This window comes from Protopterus annectens, chromosome 8.part0, assembly GCF_019279795.1.
Source record: "Protopterus annectens isolate FY-2018-M chromosome 8.part0, PAN1.0, whole genome shotgun sequence".
In the NCBI taxonomy this organism is placed as follows: Eukaryota; Metazoa; Chordata; order Ceratodontiformes; family Protopteridae; genus Protopterus; species Protopterus annectens.
The window spans coordinates 9860187-9873508 of NC_056741.1; the positions used below are offsets into that span (position 1 = coordinate 9860187).

At 40.8% G+C, this 13322-nt stretch overlaps 1 protein-coding gene across 2 annotated transcripts in view; it reads left to right on the forward strand.

Annotated features, from left to right (window-relative positions):
* The window catches only part of SCNN1A (sodium channel epithelial 1 subunit alpha), a 307957-nt gene that overhangs the window by 194076 nt on the left and 100559 nt on the right, over positions 1-13322 (forward strand). For both annotated transcript variants that reach the window (XM_044079561.1, XM_044079562.1), the window contains 2 exons: positions 1827-2017; positions 2220-2323. In XM_044079561.1, the coding sequence (XP_043935496.1) occupies positions 1827-2017; positions 2220-2323 (295 nt within the window). The remainder of the gene's footprint in view (positions 1-1826; positions 2018-2219; positions 2324-13322) is intronic.

Sequence of the window (13322 nt, forward strand, 5' to 3'; positions counted from 1 at the left end):
TTATGGGAGGGGACCACCAGATTGGCTTCCTTTTTTTGGAGGATAGCGTCTTGGTTCTGTTTGGGATAGCACGATCTATGCACTCATGTAAGTGCTTATAAAGGGCAATTGTGTAGGATTCAGTAGTCGTAACTGTATTGTCCATCTGCATGGGTGTCATGAAGTTCACCACTTCTGTCTTAAGAAGCATGAAGTTGGCTTTGGAGAAATTTTTTACCATGGTTTCCTTAATGGGGGGTGAGGGCAGGATGTGGATATCTGGGGTAAGCTTATGGTCGGATCGGACCAATGAGGCGTTGACTTCAGGTGTGGAACACCTGTCACTCATGTTGGTAATGACTAGATCTAGGGTATTGTTGCCTCTGGTGGGGGTGTGTATAAGTTGATCCAGGGCGTTGGAGTTTATGAATTCCAGAAAGCATTGAGCAAAGGAGTTGGTACATGAGTAGTTTTCCTAGTTAATGGTGGGGTAGTTGAAATCACCCATTATTAGGGTGTTTGGTTGAACCATAATATTTTCCATTACATCAAGAAAAGAGGAGTGGAAATCCTGGGGCATGGTGGGTGATCTGTAGCAAGCTACAGTTTGGATTGCAGTTTTGCCCAGAGTTAGTTGCACTTGGATAACCTCGACTGCATTATGCTGAGCAACTAGACTGGAGGTGTGGATATCCTTAATGAATATGGACACAACTCTGCCTTTGGTGTTCTGGTCCAGGTTACATGGCCAAAAAGTGTGGTATGAGTTATAGCCTGGTAGTGCAGGGGTGCTCTCTGGAGCCTTGAACCAGGTCTCAGTCACTGCACAGATATCGATGTTCTCCATTTTAAGGAGGTTAACTTTAATGTTTTTGTGTCCCTGGCTCTTTAAAATGCTGCTACTCTCACTGATGGTTCTATGGAATGTAAATGGTAGGAAAAGTTTTTGCTAGAGATTATTTTCACTTTTGACTAGTATATAGTGCTTGCAGTCCTGAGGTTTATAGGGAATGGCTTAAATAAGAGTTTGTCTCATCAAAAGTATGTTTGCACATTATACTTAATTCCTGCTGTGTGTGTAATGTCTACGTGTGTGTGCGTGTGCCCTTGCGTGTGTGTGTGTGTGTGTGTGTGTGTGTGTGTGTGTGTTGTGTATGCGTGCGTGTACATGCACATGTGCATGCATTTTGTGTATATGTGCGCATGAGTATATGCACATGTGCATGTGTATGTGTGCACGCGCGCGCGTACATGCACGTGTGTTTTGTGAGTATGTGTGCGTGTGCGAACATGCAAATGTGCATGTGTGTTTTGTGTGTGTGTGTGTGTGTGTGTGTGTGTGTGTGTGTGTGTGTGTGTGTGTGTGTGTATGTGTGTGTGTGTGTGTGTGTGTGTGTGTAATTGTGTGTGTGTGTGCGTGTGTAATTGTGTGTGTGTGTGCGTGTGTGTGTGTGTGTGTGTGTGTGTGTGTGTGTGTGTGTGTATGTGTGTGTGTGTGTGTGTGTGTGTGTGTGTGTGTGTGTGTGTGTGTGTGTGTGTGTGTGTGTGTGTGTGTGTGTGTAATTGTGTGTGTAATTGTGTGTGTGTGTGTGTGTGTGTGTGTGCGTGCGTGTGTGCGTGTGTGTGTGTATGTGTGTGTGTGTGTGTGTGTGTGTGTGTGTGTGTGTGTGTGTGTGTGTGTGTGTATGTGTGTGTGTGTGTGTGTGTGTGTGTGTGTGTGTGTGTGTGTGTGTGTGTGTGTGTGTGTGTGTGTAATTGTGTGTGTGTGTGTGTGTGTGTGTTCCTGTATATAAATGTTTTTATTTATTAACTTACTATTCATGTTTTTTTCTTTTCTTTACCCTTAGTGCAATGATACAGATGGAGACTGTTTTTATCAGATATACTCATCAGGTGTCGATGCTTTGAGGGAGTGGTACAAATATCAGTATGTAAATATTATGGGGAATGCCCCCTTGTCAACTTACCAGGAGGATAACCCTCAAATCAGTAACTTTGTCTATGCCTGTGAATTCAACAAGATATCGTGTGGTTCTGGGTGAGTAATCAATTTGGCACCCTGCTTTTGCAAAGTTTGCTATTATGCTGTGATAGAACTGCATTTTATATTTCTTTCATTATTACTATTATTATTATTTTTATTATTATTATTGTTATTATTATTATTATTATTACTTTTTCTGTATCTGAGACTCTTTCACTTGAATATTGCTACCAGCTTTGTTCTTTTTCTATAATAGGAACTACACCCAATTCAATCACCCGCAGTATGGCAGCTGCTACACCTTCAATGATGGAGATGACAACAATCCTTGGATTTCATTCTCCCCTGGAGTTGAAAGTGGTAAGCACTACGCTATAATCTTGCCTGTAAAACAAATGAAAGTTCCCAGAATCCAGGGGTGGATAAAGAGGTCATCGACTCCTTTTATTGGTAGAACTATTAAGAGTATTGTTCCTGACTGGAAGTTTTGTTCCTGATCGGGAGAATTGATCCTCATCAGGAGTATTGTTCCTGACTGGAAGTATTGTTCCTGATCGGGAGAATTGATCCTCATCAGGAGTATTGATCCTGATTAGGAGTATCAGTAATGAGGCTCAGTCAGCACTGATTGCCTGCAAGGACTTGCAAGTTTGGAGGGTTTCTAAGGTGTCTTTTAGTCCTTTCTATCCTTTTTACTGTATAGTTAGTATTACTCAGAGATCATTATAAACACCATTAACCCCCGTAAGAGGAGCACAGCTGTGGAGGCTATGTATTTCCCCAATGGTAACAGACTGTTCAGCTACAGCCTCACTGGCTGAGGCAACATTTCACAATAACCCTATACATGCAAGTAGCACTCAGCAGTGGACCCTGGTCATAGAAGCTGACAGTGACCTCACTGATGAAGGCTATTCTGTATGCTCAATTAGCAGGTATTAAAAATACTTTGCAACAACTCTGTTGATTAAAGACACCAAACTTTCAGTCTTTCCACATATAGTCCAGACCACCCACCCTGAAAATTTCTTTCAGCTAAAACCTCCTTTCTTCCTTTACTATTCTCCACTGTTAACCATAAAAAGAAACAATGACTGTAAGACAAAAATTTGGCTAAAAAATGTTAGAAAAGGTAGCCTAGTTAGTACTTCTAAATTAATGTGAGGGGACAATGACTTTAAAGAAGTTATAAAGGAATTTAGGAGTCTGTTATTAAATAGGGATTATTCATTAGGTATAGTGAATGAAATAGTTATGTGAGTTGTTGAAGACAAATACAGACCTATAGTGGAAGTAGAAGCAGAGAACAGGTACAATAAAGCGATGAAGAGAAAAAAAAAAAAAAACAAGGAACATAGCATGACCCTAACATATTCAGTGGGCAATTATATGATTAAACAAATAATTAACAGAAACTGAAAAATGCTCAAAGTTAACCAAGAGGTTTGGCACAGCATGGGGTGAGGGGGGAGTACATTGTGTTCTCACACAAGAAAGGAAATGATGTGAAACTGTGTTCAGAAAGAAAGGAAAAGGTCCATAAAGATCTGAGGTAAAAGGAAACGTACATGTAAATATTGTAAATATATGTCAAGCAGTCCTTATTTTACAGTTGAAAGTATACATAGGACCTCCTGAATAGATGGACGTTATAACTGTATTACTGAAAGAGTAGTGCACTTTGCCGAATGTAATGCATGCGTACTTTTTTATATAAAAATTGACAGGAAATTAAGGTTAAGGGTTAGGGATCATCTTAATGCCATAAAGGCTAATAAGTGCGATGCATTATTCAGCTGCACTACAAATGTAGAAAATGTTCAAAATATTTATTCTTTGTGCTGGACCAAACTGAAATTAAAGAAGAAGAGGAGTTATGGAAACAAAACCGGGGTCATATCTTTCACCAGGGATAAATGAACAGCTAAGTTTAAAGAATGTATTAAAAAAAGGGAATGGGGTGGTTGTGCTTCAATGAAGAGTAATGGCAGAATGTTATATGTTAAATTAATTTTTGATATATTTTAAACATTTTGCATATATTTTATAAATTGTATAAACCTTTTTAGACAGGGTGAATGAATTTATGGTCACATTATTTTAATGAAAGCATTTGATGAGTTAAACTAAAAATCCTATGGTTGTCTGCAAAGGCTGTGGGGGCCAGATACTTCTCAGGTTAGAACTATAACTGTAGAACCGTTTTCTTTTGTGCAGTTCTAGTTATCGGTGCCAAGTTAGCTTCCATGATGAAGCAAAGGAATTCTTGTCCAGCTGCTACAGAGCAAAATTACTTGCTAGAGAATTTTCCAGCAGATTAGGTTTGGTCAAAGAAATAAAGAAGCCTGGAGACAATTTATTGTGGATTAGTCCTTTATTCAGTGCAGCTAGGCAGATGAAAGCACACACACACACACACACACACACACACACACACACACACACACACACACACACACACACACACACACACACACACACACACACACACACACACACACACACACACACACATATATATATATATATATATATATATATATATATATATATATATATAGGTTCATAGGTGTGTACTAGGCTAATGGCCCTGGAGCCTTTACAAGCCTAGCCCATAGGATTACCCTGGCATCTTGCCACCTGACCTTAGTTCCCAGTGCCTCTGTTGAGTAAAGCCACTGGGGTGATCCCTAGGATGGATTTTCTATTTCCCATCCACTCATCAAGATTTTTCTTGAAGAGGGCCAGTGAGGTGCTCGTCTTGACATGTATGGGAAGTCTATTCCATAACATGGGCAGTCTCTGGGTTATGAACCTGTCTCTCCAGCATGTTCATGAGGTTGAGGTCTCTGGAGTGTGTGGTGCAGAGGGATTGGGATTTCTTTAGATGTAGAATTTCTAACAGAGCTGGGTCAGACATGGCTTTGTAAGTCAAGCAGAGATCACCTCTAAGTAGGCAATATGAGACAAAGAATAGCTGGAGATTTTTGAGTCTGTCCATATAGGACAAATGTTTAAGGCCTAGGATCCTCTTTGAGAGGTACTTTGGCAGCCTCTCCAGTTGTTGCAGCTGTCTAGTGAGGTACATTCCAAATGGGGCATTGTACTCAATGATTGGCCTAATGAGGGAAGAGTAGAGGGAGACAATGACCTCTTTCTTCCTGGACGCAAAACCCTTACTAATGAGATGTACCACATAGAAGGACTTTCTGACCACAGTGGCAATGTAGTGGTCGAAAGAGAGGTTCCTGTCAACCTGTGCTCCCAGATCTCTTATAAAGCCTTCAGTGTTCAGTGGACTACCATCTATGTGGTAATTCATGGGAACTGTGTTTTTCCCAAAGGGGAAGATGACACATTTTTTGGCATTCAGCTAAAATGGATGTTCTTCGTGTTTCACTGTTGCAGTCATTACATTTGGGTAATCTGCTGGCAGGCTGCCCTCAGCTGGCTTGATTAACAAAGTGTTGGGTCCTGCATCAGTTGGTGTTCCTTCTTCCATGACGTCAGGTCGTCAGAGGTATAAAACATGCAGCCGACGCCATTACATCACTCTTTCTTGCTGCGCGGTGCCCGAAGCAGAAGCAGTTCGCAATTGCCAGTCGGCCGACTCATGAAATTTTTGTTTTCGAGTTTCAGAACCGAAGTCTTCAACTAAAAGCTAAGTACCCCATTGGGGAACTTTTTCTTGCTCCTTACCAATGTCAGTAAAAGTTAATAATTGCATTACTTGTGTGAAGCAAATACCTCATAAGGATTTTCATTTGTACTGTATTCCTTGCCTAGGCCCTGACCACAACGTGCCTTGATGTCGGTTTTGTGCTAAATTTAATCAACGCATGATTAAATGTCGGTATATTTTTGCTTCTAAATATTTTAGCTCAAGATTTAACTATCCAGAAATGTCATTGTTTAGCAATCTGACTACCGGAATACCTAAAAAAACGCAAAGAAAAAGACAGAGATAGACCGTCGAGGTCCAAAACCGATGACAACGCTTCTCCTAAGCCAGTTGCCAGTTCACCGGTACTCAGTGAGTCCCTGATACCCGCTACTTTTGATTCGCAGGCCTCTACTGAGACCCATTCGGTGTTTGGTATGCCACAAGAAGCTTTACGTATTGAACCCATGGATGTCTCTACCTTAGATGGGTCTGGAGCCGCTGTGCAGGCACTGGCTTCTGAGGGTGTTTTCAAGCCTAAAGATTTGTATATTAAACTGACGCCATCTTCAAATCTAAGGCCAAAATCTACTTCTATGTCTAAAAAAACAATGCTTGGGCCACGTGTACAGGCCCCAATGCCTAAAAAACAAATGATCAAAATGGCTGAAGACTTAATTACCTTGATCAGGGGTAGCCATCCCCCTCCTGCTAAGAGGCCCAGGCAAGGCACTGACTATGAATCTTCAGATCAGGTTTCTATTTCTTCTGATTCTTCTTCTGAACAGGATTTATCTATACCTACTTATGAGGACTCTGATGTAGAAGATTCCATCCCTTCTGCTTCTCCCCCTGAGGATTTCTCTTTTGGAGAAACTTTACATACCTTAAGGGAACACTTCCACTGGGAAAGTCAGGATTTCTCTGAATCTAAAAAGAGACTTAGGGATTTTCTTCTTCTTCCTCAGCATGGGCCTTTGGCTATACCTCCTGTTCTTGACATCGTTGATGATGTTTTTTCAGAATCCAGTACGACACCTGATTCTCTGCCTCTGGCGCCTAGTAAGCCAGACAGATACTACAGGGTTCCTGACACCCACAAATTCCTTTTCAAGAACCCTACTGCTGATCCTGAAACCATTTATCAGGGTCCCAAGAGCATTAAGGCCTCTACTGCAAAAAATCCTACCCACTCTGACAGAGATTCCAGAGCGCTGGATAGATGGGGTAAGAAGGTTTACACGTCTGCAACCTTGACAATCAGGGCTTTAAACTGTCAATTTCATATGCTTAAATATCAACAGCATGTTATGGGTCTACTTAAACAGAAAATGATGTTGATCTCTGACTGTGTGGAAAGTAAAGAGTTACAGGATTTATTACATTCAGCTGAACAAGTTGGAAAACATACTTTGCAATGTGGTTTTGATTCTTTGGAGGCCTCTTGCAGGACTGCTGTAACTGGATCTGTGATAAGAAGGCATGCTTGGCTCAAAGAGCAAAATCTGCCTGACCATGTTAAAGCAAAATTGTTGGATGCTCCTTTACAACAGGACAGTCTCTTTGGTAATAAGGCTGAAGAAGTTTTAAAAAAGATGGAAGATAAAGCTAAATCTATGCAAACTGTGAAAATTTTCTTACAAGTGCAGCCTCCCAGATTTAGTAGGCACTGGCCTACTAAGAACTGGTCCTTTCCAGTTCCCTCGAGAGCCACTCAAGTCAAATCCAGACATTCCAAAGGCTCCAGGTTTCAGTCACAAGGAACTTTTAGAACAAAACAATGGGATGCCTCCACCTCCAAACCTAGAAGCAACAAGTCACCTCCCTATGGTAAACAGTCTCAATGACTTTCCTCTACAGTCACCAAGCACTTACCTTTTGGCCGCCCCTTTGGGGGGAAAGCTGGCACTTCATGCATGAAACTGGCAACTGATTACCCAGAACAAATGGGTTTTAAATATAGTATCCCAGGGATACAGGTTTCATTTTCACACGTTGCCAATCCCAAATGGATGGCCAGACCTGCCTACAAATCAGTGGGCAGAGGCCCAGAAACAAGTTCTGTCCCTCATAAATATGGGGGCTATTCAACCAGTACCAGAAGAGGAACAGGGACAAGGTTTCTATTCAAGACTTTTCCTGGTACCCAGAAAAGACAAATCATGGCATCCAATAATGGACTTATCCAATCTAAATACATTTCTGGACATTCCAAAATTCAAGATGCTGACTCTTCAGCAATTACTACCTATGCCAGGCAAAGATGCCTGGCTGGTAACTCTAGACTTAAAAGAGGCTTACTTCCATATCCCAATCAGGGAATCTTGCAGAAGATACCTCTGCTTCAAAGAAGGCTATTTGCATTACCAGTTCTCTGCACTGCCCTTTGGCTTATCTACTGTGCACAGGGTCTTCACAAAGGGCCTGATGCCAGTAATTGTATTTTGCAGGCAAAGAAATATTCAAATTTATCCATAACTCAATGATTGTCTAATTCAAGCAGAAAACAAGGACACTCTTCTAAAGCATCTGGCATTTGTAAAAAGGGTTCTAACTTGTCTAGGGTACCCCATAAACAAAAAGAAATCACAACTGGTACCCTCTCAAAAAATTGCATTCCTGGGTGCAAGCTTGAATACAACTGCCCAGATAACTTACCTTACACCAGAAAAGCAAATTCACTTGATGACTTATTTCAGACAGGTAGCCACAAAAACACAGCTATCTGCAAGACAAATTCTGCAGGCCTTCGGGTTTATGGCCTCCTGCATTCTTCTAATTCCATATGCAAGACTGCATATGAGGAAACTTCAGTGGTACCTAAAAAGTTTATGGAGTCAACATTGTCACAGCCTGGAAACAATGATTCCTATTATACCTTGCCTGCAACTAGAGTTCGTATGGTGGGCAAAGGCCTGCCACCGAAACAAGGGACTGCCATTTACTCCACCCCCTGCAGCCCAAACCTTAACTATAGACACATCAGACTATGCTTGTGGGGGGGGGGCGCATCTGGCAAGGAAATGCATTCAGGACAAATGGAGCCCAAATCAAATGCATCTACATATCAATCAGAAAGAGATGCTAGCTGTACAGAATGCTCTCACAGCCATCAAGGACTGCCTTCATCCAGGACAACTACTGATAAAGACAGACAACACCACAGTCATGTGGTACATAAACAAGCATTCCTACCCCCTTTGCAGACTAGCCATGGCATTGTGGAACACAGCCTTGACTTATCAAATACATCTACAAGCTCAATTCCTGCCAGGAAAGCTAAATACTGTGGCAGACGAACTAAGCAGAAATCGTATGGACCCACACGAATGGAAACTGGAACCACAAGTTTTCAACATGTTGACATGCAAATGGGGGAGCCCAGACATAGATCTTTTTGTCTCACCCCAGAATTATCAGTTGGACAAATTCTGCACAAGAATTCATCACAAAAAAGCTTGGAAAGTGGATGCTCTATCATTCAGCTGGAAAAACCTATCAGTCTATGCCTTTCCCCCTCTGCCTCTGCTCTCCAAAGTCCTACTAAAAGTCAGACAGGACAAACCAAAAATGTTTCTGATTGCTCCAGACTGACCTCGCCAACACTGGTACCCACTCCTGCACAATGTGTCACACCTTCCTCCATGGCACCTGCCTCAGACACCTTACCTACTGTCTCAGCAGAACTACCAAATTCTGCACACTCATCTCCAAACTTTGAATCTTGCAGTGTGGCTAATCAACTAATTTCACCCTTGGCATCTCTCAGCAAACCTATGATGGATGTCATTTTGGAGGCTGAAGGCCTAGTACTAGAAAATCCTATGCTGACAAATGGAAAAGATTCTGTGCCTGGAATCAGTCACAAGGAATAAGCACAGTAATGCCTAATATCCCTCAGATTCTGCAATACTTAACTGAGATGCTTCACAAGGGCCTATCTTTTTCTTCCATAAAAATCCATGCCTCTGCCATTTCAGCTCATTACAACACAGAACCTCCCCTCTACTCGCATCCTCTGCTAAAGCAGTATCTCAGAGGGGCCAAAAATTTAAGACCTCCCAGGAGAGCACCAACTCCTGCATGGGACCTCAGTTTTGTTTTGGAAAAACTCACTCTACCTCCTTTTGAGCCAGCTGCTACTGCGGACCTAAAATTTCTCTCTTGGAAAACTGCTTTCCTTTTAGCAGTCACTTCAGCTAGAATGATTTCAGAATTACAGGCTCTTATGGCAGTGGAGCCTTTCATTATTTTTTATCCGGACAGGGTGGCTTTCAAGACCAATCTATCCTTTATGCCTAAGGTGGTATACAATGTGGCTCTTAATCAGACCATTCATCTGCCAACTTTCTTCCCCAATCCACAGAACAAGGGTGAGCGGATTCTGCATTCATTGGATGTACACAGACAACTTAGATTCTACTTAAACAGGACAAAATCTCTAAGAAAATCTGAACAACTATTGGTGGCATTTGCTGCAGGGGCAGAGGGAAAGGCTATTTCAAAGCAGACTATTTTGAAATGGATAAGCCATTGTATTCTTTTCTGCTATATGCACCATGGTAAACCTATCCCCAAGGGGATCAGATCTCATTCCACCAGGGCTGCATCTACTTCTGCAGCCTTTCTCAGAGGGGTTCCTACCAGAGACATTCTAGAAGCTGCTACCTGGTGCACAGTTCAAACGTTCACCAAACATTACCATTTACCTCTCTTCTCCAATTCCAGAGCAGCCTTTGCCACTGCTGTCCTGCAGGGCCTTATAGATGCTCCTAATGCTGTATAAACCCATCCTCCCAACCATAGCTTTGGGATTTTACCCAAATGTAATGACTGCAACAGTGAAACAGGAAGAACATAGTACAGTTCTGTACACTTACCATAAATGTAGATGTTCGAGTGTATTCACTGTTGCAGTCCTGGTTACCCTCCCTCCAGCCCCCTGTTTTTCTCTAACTATACCTCTCCTTTTTTTTACTATGATTAAAAGTTTTTTTGATGTATTTGCTTTTTTTTGGAGGTATATGTTTTGTGTTTTAAATTTTATATGTTTTAAATTTTATATATATATATATATATATATATATATATATATATATATATATATATATATATATATATATATATATATTGCTCCCCATTTGGGGGGCACCTGACATCTGGGGCAAGAAAAACTGATGCAATGGCGTCGGCTGCATGTTTATACTCCTGACAACCTGACGTCATGGAAGAAGGGACAGCAACCGACGCAGGACCCAAGACTTTGTTAATCAGGCCGACTGAGGGCAACCTGCCATCAGATTACCCAAATGTAATGACTGCAACAGTGAATACACTCGAACATCTACATTTATGGTAAGTGTACACAACTGTACTTTCTGGCACCAGTCATTGGTCTCAGTGAGGCCTTTTTGTAGGTATATATATATATATATATATATATATATATATATATATATATATATATATATATATATATATATGTGTATATATATATATATATATATATATATATATATATATATATATATATATATATATATAGATATATATATATATATATATATATAGATATATATATATATATATATATATATATATATATATATATATATATATCTATATATATGTATACACACACACACACACACACACACACACACACACACACACACACACACACACACACACACATATATACAAAAGAACCATTCATTTGGTCGAACATTTGTAATTTTTGAATGTCTTTAGTGACGGCAGAAGTAATTAAATAGTCATGTGATCACAGAATATAGAAATTCTATGTGGGAAGTCCCATATTTGGTATATCTAGTAGCAGGTGGTGGGGAGTGTAGGGGCACATGCTCCCTACAAAAAAGTATTTTGCTCTCTTTTTTAGATATTTTGAAGTTTGATCTTTTGAGGTTCATTGTTAGTAGTTCTATTTTATTTTCCTTTGAAGTTCTGAAATATAGTTTTTCTAAATGCCTAGATACACAAAGCTATCCCAAAAGTAATCAGAAAGGCAGCATATGACAGCAGACAGCACCCACTAATGACCTCAATGAGAAGGGCAATGCTTGTTTGTGACTGCTGAAAGAGGCCATATTCAACGACGGTACCATTTATAGAAGTGCTGCTTGATAAGTATCCCACTTCCTCACCTCAGATAGTACGCGACAAGCAGCTTGCTCACAAAAGAGGTGCTCACTGCTGACAGTGATAACACACAATACTTGTCAACAGCCCCTGGCAGTGGCAGTACCTGACAATGATGACCAAAGATTAGGTCAGTACTTAACAGTGATGCCAAAGATAGAGGAAGTATTTACATTAACCCCACTGAGACAGTACTAGACAGTAAGACCTTGTGCCAGCTCTCACCAGTAACCCTTTTGGGAGATACAGTATTTAAGACTGCCTCCGTTCACTAAGGCAGCACTTGTCATTAACCCCAGCAATGAGGGCAGCTAGCAGTATTAATGTTGCTAACTACAGAAGTACTCTATAGTAAACCCAGTGATCTTGGAAGCATTTAAGAGCGACATCACTGACAAAGAACACTTAACAGTAACCATCGTGACCAAGGCAACACTTGGCCTTGACCTTGACCCCATTGATAAGGCAGTACTTAACTATGAGTCACTGATTGTGTGAAGCACTTGGCAGTGATCCAACTGATGGGTCAGCAGCTGACAGTGACTCTGCTGAAAGGATATCTTTTAGTACTAACCCCACTGACAGATATAGAACTTAACAGTGCCTCCCATTACTAAGGCAGCATTAAGCAGTAAACTCACTGATATTGCAACACTCAACATTGACCCCACTGATGGGAGCAACTATACCTCTCAACTGTCTGGGGTGTTACAGAGTAAGGTACAATGTGAGAAAAGCACATCTTTACAGAACGACAGATGAAAAGGAAGGAACAAGCTCCGAGAAGAGGCATATGGAGCAAAATCAAGTGACTTCAGACCTGTATGGTACAGGCATAACCAAGAAATGTGAAAATAATGAAACTGGAAATAAGATGGCGTGCTCACACGTTTTGGTAAGCATGTTGAAAGGCATGATGGTGAATGGATCTTTTGATATGACATCAGCTTTTATTGAAAGCAACAGCAGAATGAGTGCTTAAGATGCTGCAACACCACTCAAGTCATACTGCAGATTTGCAGAAAGAATGATTGCAAAGTACATACTGTTATATGATGCATTTTGGGGTCCTTTGGAGTTTAGTATCTGCATCCAAGCTATGAGTGTTATTTGGGGTTATGCATCAGGTAGTGTGAGGGTACTTTGTAACAATTACTAGAGATGTAGTCCAGGAGACAAGTCACTGGTCTAGTCCAAATTACTAATTGCCCCAAAGCACTGTCTGGTTAAGTGACTTGCTCAAGGTCACACAGTAAACAAATGATGGCTGAGAGAATGAAACCCTGTACCCTAGGAAGTAGCTGATTAGCAGCTCATAGGCTTAATCCTCTGATGTAACTACTGTATGCGATACTAATTTGATATGGTGAATCATCATTAGACTAGATAACCACGGGATCTTTGTTTTCTGCATATCAATCCAAATGTATAGTCAATGGCATTCATTTGTCTGCAGCTGAGATGATTTAAAAATGCCAGAATTTAATATCCCATAAGACTAAAAGGAATAGCCATTTAATTGGCTAAATATGGCATTTA